Below are 23,427 nucleotides of genomic sequence, written 5' to 3'. Positions count from 1 at the left end.
TGCTGAGTGCTGTGCTCTGGGGCTGGGGCTCCCCGCACAGGGGACTGGACTGGTGTGCCACAGGAGACAGAGAAGCTGCAGCTTCAGCATAACTGAGGTGGATGCGTGGGCTGGGAAGAGTGGGGAGGCTCAAGGGGATTCACAGAGCTCATCCTGCTGCAAGGACGAGGAAAAGGGAGTGGGAACTCAGCAGTGAGGACAGATGAGGGCTGGAAAGCAGCTCTGAATGACACTAAAATCCCACTGGACCTCTGAGACATTGCTGCTCCTCAACCAGTGACAGGATGAGTCCCTAAGCCTGGGGCTCGGCCTTCCTCATGGTGAGGGGCACCAAGGAAGGCAACAGTGTGATGGAGACTGCCATGGGCTGGGAACTCACTGGGGGACAAGAGGGAGCAGTTGGGAAGTAAAAGGCAGGTGGGGGAGAGAACAGTTCAGAGAAGGGCTGAGCTACAGCTTGAGCAAGCTGCAAAATGTCATTTGGGGTCATCCCAGATTGATTTCATTTCAGAAGCTATTGAACAAGTTTAATTTTTGGGTGGTGTCATGTTTGCCCTTGGAGGTGTACACTCTGCAAACTTGAGCTGTGTTGCTGAAATGCTCAAGCAGGTCTGTGCTGCAGGTCACCCCATTTCTTCTTTGGCTGATTGCGGCCCGGTGCTGAGCTCCAGCAGAGCCCTGGCACAGCCCAGAGCAGCCTCAGCACCTGCAGAGCCCGGCTGCAAGGAGAGAAACCAGAAAGCGCCCGTCAGCTGAAGGCTCCTGGCCCCTTGTCCCAGCCGCCCGCAGTGCCCAGGCCATGCTGGCCGTGCCCAGAGCTGTGCCCAGAGCTGCCCATCCCTGCTGCCTCTGGGAGCAGAGCAGGAGGGCAGGACATGTGCCCAGCCTGCAGCCAGCCACGGCACATCCAGCCCTCAGCAGCTGCCCAGAGCAGGATGCTCCTGTGCTCGCTGCCATCTCCCCAAAGCTCTGATCCCACCATGCCAAGCAGACAGGACCCACCTCACGCCATCCCCCGCTGGAAGAAAAGCTGGTCCCAAACGATGTCCTCAGCCTTCTCCAAGGGCACGGCCCATCCACGCAACAGCTGCTCCCAAGCATTTCCCCATCCAAACTGGACCCCACCTGGAACGCTTCCTCTAGAAAAACACACAACAAATTATTGAAAATAGATTACAGACAAAAAGGGGAACAAGAAAAAAGGTCAAAAATCTTATCTCTGTCAGGGGATTAAGGAAGGCCCAACCCCTGCATGCCAGGGAAAAACCCACCCACAGGTGAGGGAAGCCCAGGCCATCTCCCTTCCCCCTGCACTGCCCTCCAAAATAACGGTGATCCCAAAGCAAACAGGGGCAGTGGAGCAGCCCAAGCCCTTCCTTGCCTGCAAAGCAAAGCAGCCCCTGCACAGGTTCTGGAGTCCCACCTCTGCTCCCACCATGGGGGTGTCTTTGTGTCGGGCTGGCTGCCCCAGCCCCAGCCCCAGCCCGGGGCACGGTGGGTGCTGGGGCTGTTGGCAGGGCCAGGAGCCCACTCCCATTTCATCAGCACCCCAGCCCATCCCCCCAGCCTTGCCAAAAGCAGCCTGGCAGCCGACTGAAGGATCAGCTGCATCCTCCCCAGCAAAGGGGGAAGCTTTGGTTCCCGGCCAGGCTGTGCAATGCCCAAATCTGGGAGCATCCCCCTGCGTGTGGACTCACCTGCAAATTCCCTGTGGAGCCTGGCTTTGGAGAAGGCGCCAGAATCAAAGTCCATCATCTTCAGCTGCCGGTGACCAGGTGGAGGAAGAGGTTGTCATTTTTGATGTCGTCCTCACTGTCCCCAGCAGCAGCAGCCCCACCTGGTACAGCTTCTCCAGGGCCGCCTCCTCCTTCCCTGAGGTGAGCCCAGGCTGTCAAGGTTCTGCCCAGGGCCCCAGCTGTCAGGGAACCAGGACAAGCAAAACCAGCTCAGATGGTGGCCACCAGTGCTGGGCAGAGCAGCTCAGCTCCAGCACAAGGGCTGCGTGTTCCCATCTGATGACCCCTGGGCAGTGACACAGGCAGGACAAAACCAGTCTGGTTGGCTTTGCCACTGATTGCCAGGACAAGTGTGGAGCTGTTACCTGCCAGGCCCCTGGATCCAACTGTGCACGTGGATCTCTCCCATCTTCTAGGGCAGAAGACCACCCTGCACCCATGGATCACGGAAAAGCTCTTCTAAGGATGGCCTGTCCAAGGGCTGCATGGACAAACACCTCTTAATGAGATCCTGGCACTCTGGGGAAACAAACCAGAAATCACCAGTCAGTTGGAGAAGTTGCCCCCCTGTTCCCATGCCCAGGCCATGCTGGGTGTGCCCAGAGCTGGGCCTAAACTTCCCCATGGATTCTGTGTTTGGAGGAGAACAGGAGAGCAGGACATGTGCCACCTCCTCAGCAGCTGCCAGAGCAGGATGCTCATGAGCTGCTGCTGTCTCCCAGCACTGGTATTGCCCCCATGGCCAGAGATGAGGACCCACCATGAGAGAGCCGTCGTGGGAACAAGATCCGCCCCCAGATGATCTCCTGGCCCCTCCTGAACGGGTGCTTCCCCATGACCAGGTGGTACAGCAGGAGGCCCAGGGACCAGATCGTCGCTGCCTCGCCGTGGTAGCGTTGGTGCTGGATCCACTCTGGTGGGCTGTAGGACAGGGTTCCTGTGGAACACAGACAGAGTTCATCAGGGGGACGCTGCTGCTCCCAGAGCCTGACCCCAGCACCCCATGGCCTGTGGGGGCTGCCCCAGTGGCACACAGGGTGACTGCTGCCCTCTCACCAGCACCTGGGACTTGTGTACAGACTTGGGGCTGGAAAAGAAGCCACTGGTGTTGGAAGAGGGCAGCAGAAATCCTGGGAAGGCCCAACCATGACACACAAAAGCAAAACTCATCCAGTGGTGGAGAAAGCCCGCTCTACTCCCCGCCTGCACGGCCCCCCAAAAATGTTAACCAGTCAATGCAAACAATGGGAGCAGAGCAGTCCAAGCCCTTCTCGCCTGCACACCAAACCATCCAGGGCACAGGGTCAGACCCCCCTCTCTGCTACTCCCACTGGGGTTTTTGTCAGGCTGGCTGCCCCAGCTCCAGCCTTAGCCCAGGCCACAGTGGGTGCTGAAGGCTGTCGGCAGGGCTGGAGCTGGCCCCCCTCACACCCCCACCCAAATCAGCTTGGCTCCAGCATTAATCCCATCCTGGCTGCAATAGGGGGAGCCCTGGGGCTGCACCCCGGCTGGGCCATGAGATGCCCAGGAGCATCCCCCGGCAGAGCTCACCTGCAAACTGGGTGTAGGCTGTGTCTTGGAGGAAGGCGCCACAGCCAAAGTCAATCAGTTTCAGCTGCCCGGTGGCCAGGTCGAGCAGGATGTTCTCAGGCTTGATGTCCCTGTGCAGGACCCCGCAGCTGGTGCAGTGCCGCACGGCCTCCAGCACCTGGCGGAACAGCCCCCGCGCCTCCTCCTCCGGCAGGAACCTCCGCTCCGCCAGGAAACCCGACAGCTCCTGGCACCGCTCCGGACGCTCCAGCACCAGCACGACGCTGTCAGGGAGCTCAAGCCACTCCAGGAGCTGAATGACACCAGTGCAGCCAGAGGACACCTTGTCCAGCAGCACGACCTCCAGGGGTGCGCTGGTGCCGTCGGGCTGCGGGAGGAGCGCGATGCCGTCAGTGGGGCTGAGGCCGTGCCAGGGCTGGGGAACCCCTCAGCCAGCCCGGGATGCTCTGCATGCCCCGCTCAGCCCATGCCCGCTCTCCCTGCAGGGCTCCCGGCAGCTCCCACCCTGCCAGGCCCCGGCTCCTCGCCACCCGGCACGGCCCGGCTTCTGCCGCTGGCCCCGCTCACTCACCAGCTCGCCCCTGTGCCGGACGCGGTTCCGTGGCACCCTTTTGATGGCCACCTGCAAGCAAGGGAGAGCAGTGGGTTGAGCGCGCCGCCCGCCCCGCCGGGCCCCATCCTCCTCCTCCTCCGCCCCCTCCACCTCCTCCTGCTCCTCCTCCTCCTCCTCCTCCTCCGCCCCCTTCTCCTACGCCCGCCGCCGGCCCCGCCGCTCACCGGGGCGCCGTCCGAGACCCGCGTGGCTGCGAAGACGCTGCCGAAGCCGCCGCTGCCCAGCAGCGAACCCAGCCGGTACCGCTCCTGCAGGGCCTCCTCCTGCGCCTTCCCTGCGGGCGGGACGGGGCTGTCAGCGCTCGGCCCGGGGCCAGGAGCGGCCCCCGAGCGCCCCCCGAGCGCCCCGGGCCGGCCCTCCCCAGGCGTTCTGTCCCTGGAACGGGACAGCGGCGGCTCGGGGCCGATGGCCGCGCTGCCGAGCGGCGGAGCTCGGGCCGGGGAAGCCGCAGCGGGGGCGGCGGGAGCGGCCGCGCCGCGTGTGTCCTCCGCGGGGCCCGGGAGGAGCCGGGGCCGGGGCCGGGACTGGAGCCCACGTCGGGGCCGGGGCCGGGCTCGGGCCAGGCGGAGCCAGAGGGCGGCGGTGCCGCCCCAGCCCCAGGCACTGATGCCCGCCCAGCAGCGCCACCGCCAGCACGACCAGAGCCGGGCGGAGGCGAGACCCCGGCGGGACGGCCGGGGACGGGGACGGGGATGAGGACGGGGCAGCCCCGCCGGGGGCCGGGGGCGGGCTGGGGACATGGCCCGGCAGGGGGAGAGGGAGACTGGGAGAGGAGGGGACAACGGGAAAGGGAGAGCGGGAGAGGGTGCGGGACAGCAGGAGAGGGAGAGGAGATGCGAGAGGGACTCAATAGAGTATGTGCTTTAGCTGCCGCTGCTGCTGCTGCCGCTGCCGCTGCTGCCGCTGCCGCTGCAACTGAAGCTCCGGGGCCGTTTGTCCCCGTGTCCGTTTTTCCGTTGCCCGCTCCCCCCCGCGCCCAGCCCCCCGCTCCCCGGGGGCAGCCCCTGAGCCTGTCCAAACACGGGAACTTTGCCCTGGTCAGCCCAGACCCAGAGTCTGGACTCCTACACAGGGGAAGAGGAATCCCCTCGGTCGCTGCCATGCATTGTCCCCGCTGAGGATCAAACCCTATCGGGGCACATTCCCTGAGTGCAGAATTTGTACCTGACCCAAGCACTGCACTTACCTCTCCAGCAATGATTAAAAAATAAAAATCTAAAGTCTGTGAGACTCTCCGATAAAAACAGAATGTTACAAATGTTGAGTAGAGGCAACTGCACGCTGTAGTTGGCATCTTAATATAATAAAAATTTTTTTTATTTTTTCTATTTTACAAATCCTGAAAGCATGTTTCCTTAACTGCCAGTACTATTTAGTTTATTGTCAGCTGTGTAGAAGTCAAATCATAACTTTCAAAATAATTCAGGCTAATGCAGTTTAGTAATGGTTAAAAAAATGTGTACTTCATACGGCAGCTGGGCTTTGATCAAATCTGTTTGCTGTATATCCAATGGCATATTTTACTAAAATTCCTTTCATCCTTTCATCAACGTATGGCCTCATTATTTGATGCACTGTCAGTGAACTCTGTGCAGCACAGTCTGCAGGATTTCATATATAAACTACACTATAGGGAAAGACATGCCGGAAGGATTTTAATTTCCACTTTCAACAAATTGATTTAAAAAATCATTACTATATTCTTGAAGTCTACTGGAGACGGGTTTTTTTAATGCATTGTCCACCTAATTTTGGATCAACATTTTGTGCAGCTAAAATGTAAAGTGATACACATATGAACGTGTACACTGCACAGCAGTGATCATCTGTTGGCCCAATAACCCAGTTATTTTATTGTTAGACTGAACACATTTGCTTTCTTCCTGGTTTTTTTAAACACTTGATTTCATTTAAATTTGGAGTATATGTGACAGAGAATCAGCAGAGTCTCTATAAAAAATCCCACTTGTGAGCTTACACAAGTCATTGACTCAATGGGGACCTGCTCCTCTTGATGGGTTTCCCTCAGGTACTCATCATCACAGCATCTGAGCACTTTAAAAGCTTTAATGTCTCCATTCTCTACCCTCTATCCTTGTTAGAGGTAGCTGGATTTCTTTTAATGCTGCCATCGGAGATGACATCCCTTGGATAACATCACACTAGCCGTCAGGACCAGTACCCACATCCCCCTAGTCACACAGCCAACCTTCTCCACAGGGACAACAGACTTGGAACTCCTGCAGGGAGATCCATGACTCACATACCACTTTTTACAGTGTTTTATTTGTGATTTAAGTGCTTGTGCAAACTGCAGAAAATTACAAGCAATCACAGTTTCATTTTCTATAAAGAACTTCACAGAGCTGTGTAAGGAAAAACACACTGCCAGTATGGGTTCAGACAGCAGGTCATCAAAGCTTTAACAGCCCTGTGTCCTCTGATCATCAATTTTACCATTTTCAAGGGTTACAACATGCTGCTATCTATTCGGAGCTTCAAAAACCTTTCTGTTTGTGACACAGCAGGAATCACTTTATATTTGGTGCAACAGTTGTTTTGCTATTTTTAAGCTGCTTTATGAGGGGTGCTATCATGACAGTTCCTGGAATCTGAAACAGCCCTACTGAAAAAGAAACCAAGAATTCATGCATCACCTCCTCCATTCAACACAGAAATACTTCCACTTTAGTTTAAAATCACAATAACTTTCCTGTGTCTTGTGAGGACACAGTGTGCAAGGATGAATCAGTATTTCACTGAAAAAAAGGAAAAAATTTAGATGGTTAACCAGTTAGTTTCCATAACCAGAAGTCCAACATTAAAAAGGCAGGATGTAAAACACTTCTCATTTCCTTTTCCCCTAAGTCATTTGTCCCCTAAGATGATGAGGCAATCTCAATCTTGAGGGACTTCTGAGGTTTCATTCCTCAGGGAATGAAAGGATTGTCAACACTGGAACAGGAGCTCAGAGAAATTGTGGATTCTCCATCTTTGCAGACATTTGAAGCTTGACTGGACATAGCTCTAAGCAATCTAATCCAAAGCTGAAGTTATCCATCCTTCGAAATACAAATAAAATCATATGACTTCCTCATGTCTCCTTCAATCCTAATTTTTCTACTATTTCCTTTAGCAGTTAATGGACAAATTAATAACTGAACTGAATCACACACTGAAGGTCTTGCTCAACATCCAACACCCTTCCACTTAAACTTGGATGTCTGACAGCCATCAAATGACTTTTTCTACTCTCTAGTGACCTTCTCTTCCCAAGGACTCTTCTGATAAGGGCAATGTCTACCTGAGCTGCTTACGAATTAACTACTTCACTATTAAAATCTGACTGAAAACAGGATCACTTGTCTTTTATAACACTGTCCAAAAGCTGAAGCAATTCAAGAACTGATCCATAGGCAGATAATCAACCCCTGTACCAAGAATAGCAATGTGTGCATAGGACAAGTGGAGTACACACAGCATAGGTACAGGCACTGCATTAGCTGTATCACTTAATTCAGTATCTCACAGCTTCCACGTACAGTTCACCCACATGGTCCTGGTTTGCCCATCCCGTGAAAACTAAGCCCACAGCTGAGTGTCACAGTTATTAACATGGTATGTGAAATAAGGCTTTTGCCTGCACGGAGACAAGAGGGGGATTTATTCCAAGATTTCCCCACTGGAGTCTGAAGAAGTTGGGTGAAAAATGCCACTGGATGAATTATTGACACCCAAACCACGCCAATGACTTCTGCTCGCCCAGCACACAAGACCATCTGTGTGTTCCCTCCTGACCTCTCTTTTCTATCCAGATCAGCAGCTCTTTCCTGCCAGTCTATTATGTCCCAGTGACACCAGGAAGTGGAAGCCATTGTAGTTACCACATTAAATATTTCTCAACATTGCAGGGAAAAAAAACTACTAGAAAGGAATTGGGCTGCATGCTGGCTTAGCTAGAAAAAGAAATGTGGTGGAGAAGATTAAGCTGTGTTTCTATAGCCACAGCTGAGCAGGTGGCAAAGACCCATCACTGGTGCTTGTTCCATAGAGGATTCCACTCCCTGGCAAAACAGTTACTCCTCAAAGAAACCAGGGCTTGAAGATATCCAGGACTCTGCCTGTCAGATGAGCCTTGTGTAAGTTTATGAAGTCTTGGGGTCACTATGATTAACTACCTTCCTTAAGCTGTTCCCCACCAGGCTTTAGTGCTTTTAAACCACTGACCCCTTGAATTAAAGAGGAAGATTTCTCTTTTCACAGCTGTGACTCAACACAGGAAGGAATTCAGAGACATCTGAAAACAAAGCCAGGCAGAATTAAAAACAAAATCCTTTAATGACAGATTTAGCAAGTGATGGGCACAGCTGGAGCTTACAAATACAACTAAGCAAATGAGCATGCATTATACAACAACCTTACATAGACAGATCCTATGAAGGGCAATTTCCTCACAAGGAATTGCAAAAACCTAACTGCTATGAATAAATCATCAGAAAAAATAGATATTGGCTGTTCAAAAGGAATCTGAGTCTTCGGATCCTTTACCAAACTAAATGGTAACCACCCCTAAAATATGTGACAACCAATTAAGAAACTAAAGCCTTCATTTTTAGTTATTGTCTATTTAAATCACAATACAAAATCAAAATTCCTGTGCCTAGAGAAGAATAAAACACTATTAAGGTAGTTTTCAAAACTTATATAATACCTTTCGTACATTCAACTTAAAATATAACAGTAACTAGTACATACATCATGGAGTCATTGTAAAGAAAATGTGTGCCTACTATTTCTGCTGGGGAAACTGATGCTAAATGTACTCACTAGATATTCTAGGAGGAATTGAAGTGAAAAAAAGAAGTGGAATTAGATAGTAACAGCTAATTATCAGTGTCACTATCTTAAACATGACATGCTTCTTTCTACCCAGTCAAATGGGCTACATGACACAGCAGACTACTTTTAAGAAGCAAGCACAAGTTTGCCGATGAACTTTATAAAGTGCAACAAATATCTTGAAGATAATCAAGCATGAGGAGTTGACCACCTCCACACAGTACTGCAAAGCAAAACAACAATGACTACTGAAAATTCTATTTCCCTTATCTGCCTAGCTGGGGTGACTTGCATTAATGACACGGGGAATAATGTACTTGCACTCAGACCCTGGACTGACTGATGTCAAATGAAGTTCAACCATTCATATTAATGGGGATCAGCATTTGTCCGAGGGAATGGAAGCCTCTCGGACCTCAGGGTCATGAATTGACAAGCTATCGAACATTTTCTCTCTAGTGCTGACCATCCTCCATCCCCACTGAGCTCAGCTGTCTGGACTCTTAGTCCCGCTCCAGCTGCTTTGTGCTCCTCCTGAGGCACAGAAAGAGCTCATTACAGATTCTTTCTGTGTAATGTGCAATGAGGGCTGAGGTCTCACAACTCCCTTTCTAGGAAATGCAGAATAGTCACATTTCTCCGGACCCCAAGAAAAAACAGAGACATACATGCAAACTGTGAGTTTTGTTATTCTGGAGATCTGTAATTGACTAAGCCAGATAGTGACAGAAGTGCCATTAATGCCAAAAAAAAAAAAAAAAACAAAAAAAAAACCCAAACCCAAACCACTGAAAACATCTCCTCAAAAGAACAAAGATGACTAATAACTTGTACCAAGAAAATGACTGTTAAATTGCTATTGTCTCACACCACTAATACACTGGCAGGATGCAAAAAGCCGTTTTCCTTACAGATAGATTTTCTGGAAAAATACCTTCTCGCAGAACTTATTCTTGAATGGTCTCAGGATATCTATAAACTCATGGGTTGTAGTCAATCTAATGATCAGCAAGCAGTAACTTCAGACAGCTGATAAAAGTCTGTAGCTGATATTACCCATTAAAACATTAAAACATGCAAAAGAAACCACTGCAGCAGAGTTTTGGTCTTCTTAATATCAAGTAGAGCAATTCTGGGAGTAAGGACAGTTATAATTTTCACCATCATCATTAATCCTAATAAAATTAAGAAGGGCAATAGTAACAATGATAACCGTAACTTTTTTCCTAAACTTTTTTGGCAACAAAAAGTCTGCCAGATGCAAATTTAAATTTTATGGATGATAAGAAAGTCAGCTGTTTCTAGTGACTTTTACAAGTTATAACCCAGCTCTGGTAGTCAGGACATGCAGAGTGAGTGAATTCAAAAAGCCCACTCAAGCCCTGGCATCTCTGTTTCTTTAGAGGCACCTCAACCACACTCTTGTTTTTCAGAGGAGTTTGTGCAGACATTAAAAACCATAAAGCAATAAAAAGAAAAGAATTCAGCATGCAAGGCCAACCCCAATGAAGGATGAGACAAATGAAAAAAACAGGATTAAAGTAAGTGCATAAAAAATTTCAGTATCATGAGTCACTAAACTGACCCATGAACTATAACTTGACCATGTCTCCTTTAATTGTTCCACATAAGGATCTGCTTTCTGAAAAAGAAGAATATCTTTAGCAGACATAGTGCTACAGCCGTTTTTTCCTTTATCAATAGTATATGCGTACTGTAGTGCAAGTTACGGAACTTAAGTTCTTCCACAGAAAGAAGCATGTAGGATGTAGGAGACAGACAGCTAGACCAGAAAATGCCTTCTATATGTACCTGGTGAACTACCAGTAGAAGTCACCACAAAACAATGACGATCTATTCCTGACGGTAATATAAGGTGAAATATAAAAGCTAAAAAGGCAAGACTGCAAACTTAGGCAGTCAGTAACTGAGAAAGTATTCACATTTGATATTCTTTCAGCATTAAAGTGGTCTCTCATTTTTCTTTCCTTAGCAATATGGATCACAAAAGATATTACTAATTTTCTACATTTAAGCAGTTCTGGGTTTTCTCCACCTTCAACATTAATTTCCTGTTCCAGAAAAATCCTCTCACACAACAACTTGTTACTTAAATAAGAATACAAAAATGTTTGTAATGGCAAAACTGAAGGCTCATCCAGTCTAGTGGTCTCTTTTCAACAGCAAGAAGAAAAAATATAGAACATTTATATACGATATTTCCCTACCCTTAGTGCCCCCCCTCCTCTCCATCTATTTTCAGCTCAGGAGATTTCCTGAGCCTATTGTGGCCTGTCTATTTTGCAACCCCCAAGTAGATATCACTTTCAAGTACTTGTCCAGCATCCCTCTGAGCCCTTGTAAAATTCTTGCATCTGCAACACCATCTGGCAAACAAGTTTATATGTCTGCTACCCAATGTGTGAAGAACCACTTCCAATACCAATAGTGCAATGTGATAATGTATTAATTTCCCCTCATACACCACCACCTTCATAACATTAGCCAGAAAGTAGCTCCCATTGGGCAATAAAAAAAGGAAAATTCGGATTTAGTTTGATGCTCATCCAACTGTTTCAACATTAGCTGCATTACACATGCTACCTCATTATTTATTTTGTATAATTGTCTCACGGAGTGAGTGGGAAATTAAGTGAAAATTGGTCAAGAGAAAGTTAAGAAGGTGATAGTAGTCATCAGTTCTAATGAGTGTTTGCTGCCAAAGAGAAATATCTTGCTATGGTCACTGCACAAGATGAGATATTTCACAACTAAATCTTTGGTGAGAATCCAGGATCAGCTTTGAACAAACTAAGTTCAATTCAACAGAGTAAGCATTTGCCAAGGCTGGCAAACATGGGGCAAAATCAGAGCTGAGATCAGTGAAAGACAAACCCTTCAGTTTCACAGCCATCAGTGGCTCAGGATTGGTAGCAGAAGGGTTCCCACACATGAACTGGTGAGTACCTGCAGGCAGGTAGGATGGAAAAGGCATCCCAGCACCCAGCAGCTGGGGAGATCTGTCACATCTCTCCTTGACAAGGCCCTTTGCCTCTCTCACGCTGCAGTAAAATTCACTTTTAGTTTACTGAAATGACCAGGATTTCTCATATTCACAACTTTTACTCTAATAAAGGCAGCATGGAGGTGAAGCGTTTTACTTTTGCACCAGTTGATAATGTATCTTCAAAATCTGCTTTCAAAATTACTGAATAATTTAAGAAATGTGCTTTACGATTTATGTTATAAACTGACTATGAGGAAGTAAGAGTTATAAGCTCTCTTAATCTTCAGGTTTCAAGGTGTGAGTGATGTAAGAAACATCATCTTGCAATACAGAACAGTAAAATTGTGAAGATTTATGCCTTCCGTTGAAACATCTGGTCTTACCTGCCCTTGGTGCCAGAATGGCAGACTGGATGAGCTGCTTGTTTATTCCAGCCAGGCATTTCCCAGACTCCTGGACTTTATGTTAAGGCATGATGAACATCTTACTCCCACTGGAGAATTTTTGCTCTCATGAAGTCAATAGGTCAGAACTTTTGAAATTTACAGCTCGTGAAAGGGATTCCTCCTTTGAGTTTGTTAGATTCTAGTGCATCAGTAGACAAATATAAATACTTAAAACAATTGTACTTTATGTACTCCATACTTGTGCTTCATACAGGCATAGGCATTAATTTAAAGGCCTGTCAGAATACAGCTTCATTAGCAACAGAGTGAATCATGAGGGGTAGGAAATATCCAAAAGGATTACATCTCACAGAACTACAACAGTAAGCCCTATCAAAAAGTTCATTTTGTTTTACAACCACAATAAACTTTTCAATTCAGTACTATAAACTGTAATTTTCCTGGAGGATCAAATTAGTTGTATTTACTTACTTAGAATTCAGAATAATTTCATTCTTTTTACTACATCTATCAAAAGTCAAATTTTGAGTTAGCAGTGGATCACAATAATGTAAAGGCATTTCTGTTACTGCCTAATGAGTTTCAGAATTGTTTCAAAAAATACACACATTCAAAAGTTCCATGACTTCATCAAAAACTCACATTGAAGCAATGATGAAAAGCATTCAATTTTCCAAAAAAAAGTCTCCACTAGGTTTTAAAACAGAAAAGTTATACTGCCTTTTTCAATTACAGCTACTTTTAAGATTTTTCCAGAGGTAGCTACAGTTTGGCTTTGACCCTACTATTGCAAAGTGTCAGAAATACCAAATTATAGCAGGGAAAATGTTGTGTGTGCACACATGTATGTGTTTGTCTACAGTCTGCATGAGCAACTGAAAAACATCCAACATACACACACAGCAAATCGCGTAATTAAAACTTACTGTTATGCAGAAGAAAATGATCATTTAAGTAGAAAATAATGGAAGGACAGCAGAGATTTCTCAGTACTAAACCATAATGCTTCATTTAATGAGTAATCCCTGGAGCATATGGATGTTTACCTCGCTCTGGGCAAGCTCAAGTGCATAGACAGACAATTACAATGCTTCAGCTGATGTATGATACCTTGTTAGGCTGCTGTAATGCAGTGACATTCTTTCATGGCCTTACAGAGTGCATTTCTGTATTTGCTTCCATGCCAATACAACCTTTGTCTTTGCAAGATTAAATGGCTGCATGTTCGAAGTTAGAATGCCTGAATCTGAATACACAAAGCCCTGGAAACTTAAAAACTGGAAACTCTGTCTGCAATCTCTCTGACTTTGGCAGGTACATTGTCTGCATCCACTCTGCCTTCAGAAAAATAAAATATTAGAAATTTTTTTTAAAAGGACAAGATTTTGCAATAGGAAAATCACAATACAATTTGGTTGCATTGCATCTTACATGAATAATTGCTGGACAGCAGACTTATTTACATGATCCATTGAATACAATTTTTAAAAAATTAATATGTAGATACAGGCTGGAGATTAAGAGTAAATGCTGGCCAATGGCTTCAGAAAGACTCCAGGTTTTGCCTTGGGAGAATGGCAAAAGGAGAAAATATATTGCTAAAGCCTCTCTTCCCACCTCTTTTATACTGCTGCCTCTTGTCAGAATGTAGGATGCAAAGTTCTGAGACTGGTATTTGGCAAAAGCACAGCTTAAATTAGTTAAAAAAAAAAAAAAGAGGGAAAAGAAAATCTAATGAAACTGCTTTGGTCAATCACACAGAGCTATTGAACACCTCCTTAATGTTGTTAGTCTTCACTTCTCCATGAAATTTGTGAAAGCTGAAGGCAGTACTTCAAACTATCAATCTTCTATGCTTTTAGACTCTATATACAAATCTTATTTTTCTAGTCCATATTACCGGACAAGGAAAGTTAAAATACAGAGATTATAAACTCTACTGCTTGGTCATATGGGGAACTCTAGAACCTCAGAAATGCCCACACTTCTGTATTTCTTTCTATGTTTTTGATCCAAAATTCTGGCTATCAATGTGAAAGGAATTTTAAAGTTCTTCTATTAATAACAATCTAAAGATAGAAAAGATTCACGATTCTCAAAAAAGTAACCCATGCACACTCAGATACACACACAGTATAGATGGCTGTGCTTTGTTCCACAAGAAACTCTTGTGATTCACAGCACCTGAGTATGAGTTTCCAGGTTTCCATGAACTTACTTCTTAAATGTTAAAAACATAATGCATTTAAGAAATTTCTTCCTTTTTTTTCTTTTTCTTTTTTTTTTTTTAAATGAAGCCAAATGTAGCAATCAATGGTCATCTATGTTCTGGTTGGTATATTTCACACAAGAGACCCTTGATAATAAACCATGGCTGAAATATCAAAATTCCTTCAAATACTTACCTCTGTTAATGGTAACTACAGCTGCACTCAAAATCTGCTGCCCTTGATATCACTTACATTCCCACAGGAATATAAATCTCCATGTTTCAAAAAAGGTATTCGTCTCAGGGCTCTGGAGAAACACACAGCTTTTTTGTTTGATGCTGCCTGATAGTATTATTGGGTTAACATGATGAAATAGACTCTTTTTTTTCCATGAAGCTTATCTAGTCTCACATTATTAATCTGAAAACAGGCCAAAAGAAAAAACAGGAAGAGAGATACAACAAATTCAGAGCTCAAATATGGTCATTTGGGCCACTGCAGATCTTCAATAGAAGCAATTTAGTCCAAGACATGGGAATACAGAAAAAGAAACACTATGAAGAGAGACTACTGAAGGCTGTTTCCTGTCTGTTAGAAATCAAAGAGGATCAGAGCAAAAATGAAATTGTCTTGTAGCTGAGGTAATAATGTACCTAATGATCTTGAAATGAAATGTTTAAAAAGCTGCATTTCTACCTTTCATTTTAAAAGATGTGCATTTTAATCCCATGAGTAATCCAACAATGATAATTGCAAAACTGTAACATATAATTAAATTCAAACCCAAGATCTATTCCACCCTTGAATCGAAATTATTCCTTTCATCATAGTAAATTGTTTTTAAAACCTAGTGTCTATATTTATTTCATTTAATTCATAAGCCCCTAGTTATTACTGTAATTTTACTCATACGCCGGTTATCTAATGTGTAATGCTATAGCTGTTTGAAGTGTATTTTCCAAAACCAGAACAGAACTAAGACCCAGAGACACATCACTACCTCTTGCAGAAATGTCACTCATGCTATGAATAAAGCATAAGCTGAGAAAAACATCATTACCCACCAAACAAATAGCATTTACTCAACCAAACCCATGTGTCTGGAGCTGCGCTCCCGAGCTAATTGGAGGCAGATTCTTGTGCCGTGCCACAGGACGCCGCAGCTGAGAAACCCCTTGAGCTGGTCATGGAGAGCTCAGCACGCTGTGCAAGGGAAATTGCCAAACTCTGGGACAGGAGGCAGGGCCAGAAATCCCAGAAAGCAGGGTGTGGATATTCTCAGTTCAGTCAGAGAGAAAAAGAGAAGGTTTTCTAACCAGGCGAGAGCCTGGGAGACAGTTGGGAAAGAATGTAAATAATTCTCTAATCTATCTTGTTGTTCACATTGTTTATAGATGGGTTCTGCCACCGTGCGTCATTCACTGCACACCAGTGGTGTGAGATGTTTTTACTCTAAGACCAATGAAATCAGTCCACACGATGTTCTCTATAAATGGAGCGGTGCATTTGAAATAGATCGGAGTTCCTTCTCTTTGCCTTTGATTTGGAGTCATTTTCATTCCCGTCCTGCTCTACAGTGACAAGTGAGCAGATGCAAAGATAACCTTTGGTTGGAAGGTTCATCCAGAGGCCACCTTTGGCTCAGGGCCTCACTCAGGGCTGTTGTCCAGGCCTTGGCACTTCAGGGACGTGGTTTAGTGCTGGGCTCGACACTGCTGGGTGACCGGCTGGACTGGATGAGCTCAGAGGTCTTTTCCAACAGAAAGGATTCTGTGATTCCATGATTCCATCTGCTGCATTCAGCCAGGTCCATGTTAGCAGCATTCATTTGCTCACAAAGTCTCCTCAGGCCCAGCTCTTGAGGCCTGAGGCTTCAGCTCCTTCAGCTCCTGGCGCTCAGCTGCTCGTGCTGAACGAGACACTCGGAGAGAAGAGCACAGTCCATCCAATTCCTTCTGGGACACGGAGAGGGGAGGCTGTGCAAACAGGAGCAGTGTTTGGTGTGGCCTCCTCTCTGCCCTGCACGCCTTTCAGCGCTTTGAAGCAGCCAAGAGCTTTCTCCAAGAGTGCAATGGAGCAGCTGTTCCTGCTGCCGGGTCTGGCTCTCTCCAGTCTCTGACCTTGCCTGCTTTTGTCCCTCTTGCTGTGCCCTCTGCTCCCCGAGGGCTCGGTGGCTGCTGCCCAGGACTGTGGGACTGGCACAGATCCCGTGGTGGAGACCCTCCTTTCTGTGCCCTTGGAGCTGCCTGGGCACAGCAGCCTTTTCCATCTGGAAGCTCCCCATGGACAGGGAGTCCCCAGCTCCGCTCCTTGCACAAGCTCCAGGAGCCCAGGGCTGCCATCTCAAGTCCCTGCTGGCCCTGGGGGCTCCCAGGTGGGCACAAGTGGGGCAGCACAGCCAGCAGGGAGCCTGCGAGTCTCTTCCAGCCCTGTCTGCTCAGAGTTTGGGCCTTGGAGCCTCAGGTGGCCAAAGGCAGCTGCTGCTGGTCCCTGTGTGTGCCCGTGTTCAGCAGTGCTGCTCCATCAGTCTGTGCCCAGCCACGGGGAAAAGCCTCAGCCCTGCAGGGCCAGGAGCTGCCGGGCTCTGCCTGAGCAGCTCAGCCAGAGGGAAGGGAGCTGCTCCCCACGGGAACCAGGAGCAAAGGGCTGGAGCACCTCGCTCTGGGGCAGAGCCCAAATTCTGTGAGGGAGTAACAGAGTTATTCACGTGCACTGGTGTGTCAGCACTGCAGGTGCTGTGCCTGCAAACACATTCGGGATGTGCAAAAGAATTCTGCAACTCTTGGCTGGATCAGGATGTCAGCAGTGCTGAACTCCAGCTTAGTCCAAAGCAAACACTTGACACCTCTTCTCATATCTGCTAGATTTTTTACCGCAGGGTATCCAGAGAAAAGTAAACAGAGGAGTAAATATTTTCATTGTTTATCAGAAATGTATCTTATTTTGCTGTAAATCTTATTTTTGCTGAAAAATCTGATTTTTGCTGAAAAATCTTACCTATTTTACATGATGTGTTATCTACTTAAAAAGAAATAGAAAAAAATTTTAAAAATGAGAAAAATATGAAAGAGAAAACAAAAAGAAACAAATGTGTAATGAAATCTTCTGTAACTTTGGATTTAAGAGGTAACTGATCTTTTTAAAAGGAGAACTCATTTACTTTGTGCCTGTTCTGATGGCCTGGATCCATCTTACTGACTGACCCCAGCATTCTTTTTTTAAAGACATTGGGTTTTGTTTCCAATATTAAGATTTATTTTTTTAATTGGTGTTGAAGCAATAGGAGGATGAGAGATGGATTGTGCACGACTGTGTCTTGAGAACAAAAACATTGCAGTATGAAACTTGGACCTAAAGTAATTAAAATGAAACTTAGAAATCCCAGTGCATTGTGTGACAGCAGCTTTTCCTATAGGATGTGCAGCATCACAAAGACTTCATCAGTGGGGTTGGGAGTGCTTGGAGCTTTGTCCTGTGCCACTCTGGGATGCCATGAACCAGGACTTCACCTGCCACCAGCCCAGGTCACCCTCTGCCACCGCAGCTCCTTGGACCTTGTGTCCCCAAAGCAGACACAAAGTGTTTCTGCTGCTCCCCCTTTGCACAAACCCACAGAGAGCTGGGATTTTTCCAAGTCTCTTCTCTCCATTGGGCCATATTCCCAAAGAACCAGCAGCACATCCTGATGAATACGGCAAGTTACGTGGATGGTTGTCAGCTCCACTTCCTGCCTAGAAATCCTGAAACTGCTTCTAAATGCTGCTGCTTCAGCTCCTGGACACCTTCTCACACAGAGCTGGGAAAAAAAATCCCCTGGCCACCAGCTAAAAGGTGAGTTATGCCAAAGTTAGAGTACTGTGGGAAATCTCTGTCCCTCCCTGTCCTTTTAATGTATCTGTACATGGGGGTGTGCCTGGATGTGTCTTGTGTACAAAGGAAGGAGCGTGCAAGCAACGGGACTGACACTTTCAGTGTCCATGCTATTCCATACCCATGGGTACAGAGACATTATGGAAACCCTGGCACAGACAGGGCCTTCTGTCCATGGGTAGAGACATCCTAGAGCCCCTGGCACACACAGAGCCTTCTGTCCATGGATACAGAGACATCCAAGAGCCCCTGGCACACACAGAGCCTTCTGTCCATGGGTACAGAGACATCCAAGAGCCCCTGGCACACACAGAGCCTTCTGTCCATGGGTAAAGAGACATCCAGGAGCCCCTGGCACACACAGAGCCTTCTGTCCATGGATACAGAGACATCCTAGAGCCCCTGGCACACACAGAGCCTTCTGTCCACGGGTACAGAGACATCCAAGAGCCCCTGGCACACACAGGCCTGGCACACACAGGCCTGGCAGCACAGGCTGCTTTCCCCACAGGCTGCAGGAGATGAGAACACAACATTTGCCAACACTGACTGAAAGCCACAGCTCCGGGTGCTCCCCGTGAACCCCAGCTCTGGGACCACTGTCTGCCCCATGCTTCAGGGGCTGCAGTGGGAGCCCGGCTGGGCTCTGCCCTGGGGCCATCCTGCAGGGACAGCTGCAAACAGGGAGCATTCCCTTGCCACAAAGAGCCAAGCCATGGCTGCAGGGCAGCTGCTCCAGCCCGGAGTGCACTGCTGAGTGCTGTGCTCTGGGGCTGGGGCTCCCCGCACAGGGGACTGGACTGGTGTGCCACAGGAGACAGAGAAGCTGCAGCTTCAGCATAACTGAGGTGGGTGCGTGGGCTGGGAAGAGTGGGGAGGCTCAAGGGGATTCACAGAGCTCATCCTGCTGCAAGGACGAGGAAAAGGGAGTGGGAACTCAGCAGTGAGGACAGCTGAGGGCAGAAGAGGAGCTCTGAATGACACTAAAATCCCACTGGAGCTCTGAGACATTGCTGCTCCTCAGCCAGTGACAGGATGAGTCCCTAAGCCTGGGGCTCGGCCTTCCTCATGGTGAGGGGCACCAAGGAAGGCAACAGTGTGATGGAGACTGCCATGGGCTGGGAACTCACTGGGGGAAAAGAGGGAGCAGTTGGGAAGTAAAAGGCAGGTGGGGGAGAGAACAGTTCAGAGAAGGGCTGAGCTACAGCTTGAGCAAGCTGCAAAATGTCATTTGGGGTCATCCCAGATTGATTTCATTTCAGAAGCTATTGAACAAGTTTAATTTTTGGGTGGTGTCATGTTTTCCCTGGGAGGTGTACACTCTGCACACTTGAGCTGTGTTGCTGAAATGCTCAAGCAGGTCTGTGCTGCAGGTCACCCCATTTCTTCTTTGGCTGATTGCGGCCCGGTGCTGAGCTCCAGCAGAGCCCTGGCACAGCCCAGAGCAGCCTCAGCACCTGCAGAGCCCGGCTGCAAGGAGAGAAACCAGAAAGCGCCCATCAGCTGAAGGCTCCTGTCCCCTTGTCCTAGTCGCCTGCGGTGCCCAGGCCATGCTGGCCGTGCCCAGAGCTGTGCTCAGAGCTGCCCATCCCTGCTGCCTTTGGGAGCAGAGCAGGAGGGCAGGACATGTGCCCAGCCTGCAGCCGGCCACGGCACATCCAGCCCTCAGCAGCTGCCCAGAGCAGGATGCTCCTGTGCTCGCTGCCATCTCCCCAAAGCTCTGATCCCACCATGCCAAGCAGACAGGACCCACCTCACGCCATCCCCCGCTGGAAGAAAAGCTGGTCCCAAACGATGTCCTCAGCCTTCTCCAAGGGCACGGCCCACCCACGCCACAGCTGCTCCCAAGCACTTCCCCATTCAGACTGGACCCCACCTGGAACGCTTCCTCTAGAAAAACACACAACAAATTATTGAAAATAGATTACAGACAAAAAGGGGAACAAGAAAAAAGGTCAAAAATCTTATCTCTGTCAGGGGCTTAAGGAAGGCCCAACCCCTGCATGCCAGGGAAAAAACCCACCCACAGGTGAGGGAAGCCCAGGCTGTCTCCCTTCCCCCCTGCACTGCCCCCCAAAATAACGGTGATCCCAAAGCAAAGAGGGGCAGTGGAGCAGCCCAAGCCCTTCCTTGCCTGCAAAGCAAAGCAGCCCCTGCACAGGTTCTGGAGTCCCACCTCTGCTCCCACCATGGGGGTTTCTTTGTGTCGGGCTGGCTGCCCCAGCCCCAGCCCGGGGCACGGTGGGTGCTGGGGCTGTTGGCAGGGCCAGGAGCCCACTCCCATTTCATCAGCACCCCAGCTCATCCCCCAGCCCTGCCAAAAGCAGCCTGGCAGCCGACTGAAGGATCAGCTGCATCCGCCCCAGCAAAGGGGGAACCTTTGGTTCCAGGCCAGGCTGTGCAATGCCCAAATCTGGGAGCATCCCCCTGTGTGTGGACTCACCTGCAAATTCCCTGTGGAGCCTGGCTTTGGAGAAGGTGCCAGAATCAAAGTCCATCATCCTCAGCTGCCGGTGACCAGGTGGAGGAAGAGGTTGTCATCCTTGATGTCGTCCTCACTGTCCCCAGCAGCAACAGCCCCACCTGGTACAGCTTCTCCGGGCTCTGCGGGTGCTGAGGCTGCTCTGGGCTCTGCCAGCTTCTCTCCTTCCCTGGGGAGAGCCCAGGCTGTCAGGGTTCTGCCCAGGGCCCCAGCTGTCAGGGAACCAGGACAAGCAAAATCAACTCGGATGGTGGCCACCAGTGCTGGGCAGAGCAGCTCAGCTCCAGCACAAGGGCTGCATGTTCCCATCTGATGCCCCCTGGGCTGTGACACAGGCTGGACAAAATGTCCGTGTTCCTTTGCTTCTGATTGCCAAGGCATGTGTGGAGCTGTAACTTACCAGGGCCTTGCATCAAAGTGTGCCTGTGGCTCTCTCCCTTCTTCTAGGGCAGATCAATATCCTGCAGCCAGGGATCACGGAACAGCTCTTCTAATGAGGGCCTGTCCGAGTGCAGCATGGATAAACACCGCCTGATCAGATCTTGGCACTCTGGACAGAGAAACCAGAAACCACCGGTCAGTTGGAGAAGGCTCCTGTTGGCTTTGCCCCACTATTCCCGTGCCCAGGCCATGCTGGATGTGCTCAGAGCTGGGCCTAAACGCCCCCATCAATTCCCTGTTTTGGAGGAGAGCAGGAGAGCAGGACATGTGCCACCTCCTCAGCAGCTGCCAGAGAGGGATGCTCACGAGCTGCTGCTGTCTCCCAGCACTGGTATTGCCCCCGTGGCCAGAGATGAGGATCCACCTTGAGAGAGCCGTCCTGGCAGCGAGAGCTCATGGTCACAGCTGATGTTCCAGCCCCTCCTGAAAGGGTGCTCCCCGCAGACCATCTGGTGCAGCAGGATGCCCAGGGACCAGATGGTAGCTGGCTTGCCGTAGTACCAGCCAAACTGGGTCCATTCCGGGGGGCTGTATGACCGTGTTCCTATGGAATACAGATGGGGTTCATCAGGGGGACGCTGCTGCTCCCTGAGCCTGGCTCCAGCATCCCTGGGTGTGTGGGGGCCGCCCCAGTGGCACACGGGGTGACCGCTGCCCTCTCGCCAGCACCTGGGACTTGTGTACAGACTCGGGGATGGAAAAGAAGCCACTGGGGTTGGAAGAGAGCAGTGGAAGCCCTGGCAAGGCCCGACCATGAGGAGGAAAATCCCACTCAGTGCTTGGGAAAACCATGCCCTCATCCTCCCTGCCTGCACTGCCCCAAAAACCATTATGAAGCCAAAAGAAACCAGGTGAGTGGAGCAGTCCAAGCCCTTTCTCACCTGCACCCCAAACCGGCTGGGACACAGGTTCTGGCCACCCCTCTCTGCTACCCCACCCAGGGGTGTTTTTGTTGGGCTGGCTGCCCAGCCCTAGCCTCAGTCCTGCCCAGAGTGGTGGGCAAAGGCTGCCAGCAGGGCTGGAAGCTGGCTCCCCACCCAGCCCTGCTCAAAAGCAGCTCAGCTGAAATCTCAGTGCCATGAAGGGCAGCAAAAGGGAGAATCCCCGCTGCCACACCCAGCTTGGGCTGTGTGGTGTTGGGCCATGAGATGCCGGGACTGAGAGCACACCCCTGCGTGGGCTCACCTGCAAAGCGAGTGTAGGCTGTGTCCTGCAGGTAGGTGCCACAGCCAAAGTCAATCAATTTGGCCTGCCCGGTGGCCAGGTCAACCAGGATGTTCTTGGGCTTGATGTCCCTGTGCAGGACCCCGCAGCTGGTGCAGTGCCGCACGGCCTCCAGCACCTGGCGGAACAGATCCCGCGCCAACTCCTCGGACAGGACCACCCGTTCCCGAATGAAATGGTGCAGGTCCTGAGAGTGCTCTGGGCGTTCCAGCACCATCACGATGTCGTTGGGGAGCTCAAGCCATTCCAGCAGCTGGACGACACCGGGAAAGCCAGTGGAGACCTTGTCCAGCAGCACGACCTCCAGGGGTGCGCTGGTGCCGTCGGGCTGCGGGAGGAGCGCGATGCCGTCAGTGGGGCTGATGCCGTGCCGGGGGTCGGGAACCCCTCACCCAGCCCGGGATGCTCTGCGCCCTGCGCTGGCCCTACGCCCGCTCTCCCTCGAGGTGTCCTGGTGGCTTCCACCCTGCCGGGCCTCGGCTCATCCCTGCCCAGCTTCTGCCGCTGGCCCCGCTCACTCACCAGCTCGCCCCAGTGCCGGACGCGGTTCCGTGGCACCCTTTTGATGGCCACCTGCGAGCAAGGGAGAGCAGCGAGTTGAGCTCGCCCGCCTGCCCTGCGCAGCCCCATCCCCCTCCTCCTCCTCCACCTCCTCCTCCTCCTCCACCTCCGCCCCCTCCTCCTGCGCCCGCCGCCGGCCCCGCCGCTCACCGGGGCGCCGTCCGAGAGCCGCGTGGCCGCGAAGACGCTGCCGAAGCCGCCGCTGCCCAGCAGCGAACCCAGCCGGTACCGCTCCTGCAGGGCCTCCTCCTGCGCCTTCCCTGCGGGCGGGACGGGGCTGTCAGCGCTCGGCCCGGGGCCAGGAGCGGCCCCCGAGCGCCCCCCGAGCGCCCCGGGCCGGCCCTCCCCAGGCGTTCTGTCCCTGGAACGGGACAGCGGCGGCTCGGGGCCGACGGCCGCGCTGCCGAGCGGCGGAGCTCGGGCCGGGGAAGCCGCAGCGGGGGCGGCGGGAGCGGCCGCGCCGCGTGTGTCCTCCGCGGGGCCCGG

General features: G+C 50.1%; 1 protein-coding gene across 1 annotated transcript in view; it reads right to left on the bottom strand.

Moving 5' to 3' along the window:
• LOC137467221 (E3 ubiquitin-protein ligase BRE1A-like) overlaps positions 1-22,694 on the bottom strand; it is a 46,002-nt gene extending 23,308 nt beyond the window's left edge. The window contains exons 1-2 of the mRNA XM_068178745.1: positions 22,342-22,694; positions 21,463-21,700 (exon numbers count right to left, since the gene is read on the bottom strand). Coding sequence (XP_068034846.1) covers positions 21,463-21,700; positions 22,342-22,597 — 494 coding nt within the window. The 5' untranslated portion in view covers positions 22,598-22,694. The remainder of the gene's footprint in view (positions 1-21,462; positions 21,701-22,341) is intronic.
• Positions 22,695-23,427: the final 733 nt, after the last annotated feature.

This window comes from Anomalospiza imberbis, unplaced genomic scaffold, assembly GCF_031753505.1.
Source record: "Anomalospiza imberbis isolate Cuckoo-Finch-1a 21T00152 unplaced genomic scaffold, ASM3175350v1 scaffold_54, whole genome shotgun sequence".
NCBI lineage: Eukaryota > Metazoa > Chordata > Aves > Passeriformes > Viduidae > Anomalospiza > Anomalospiza imberbis.
This window is presented reverse-complemented; position numbering and strand designations above follow the sequence as displayed.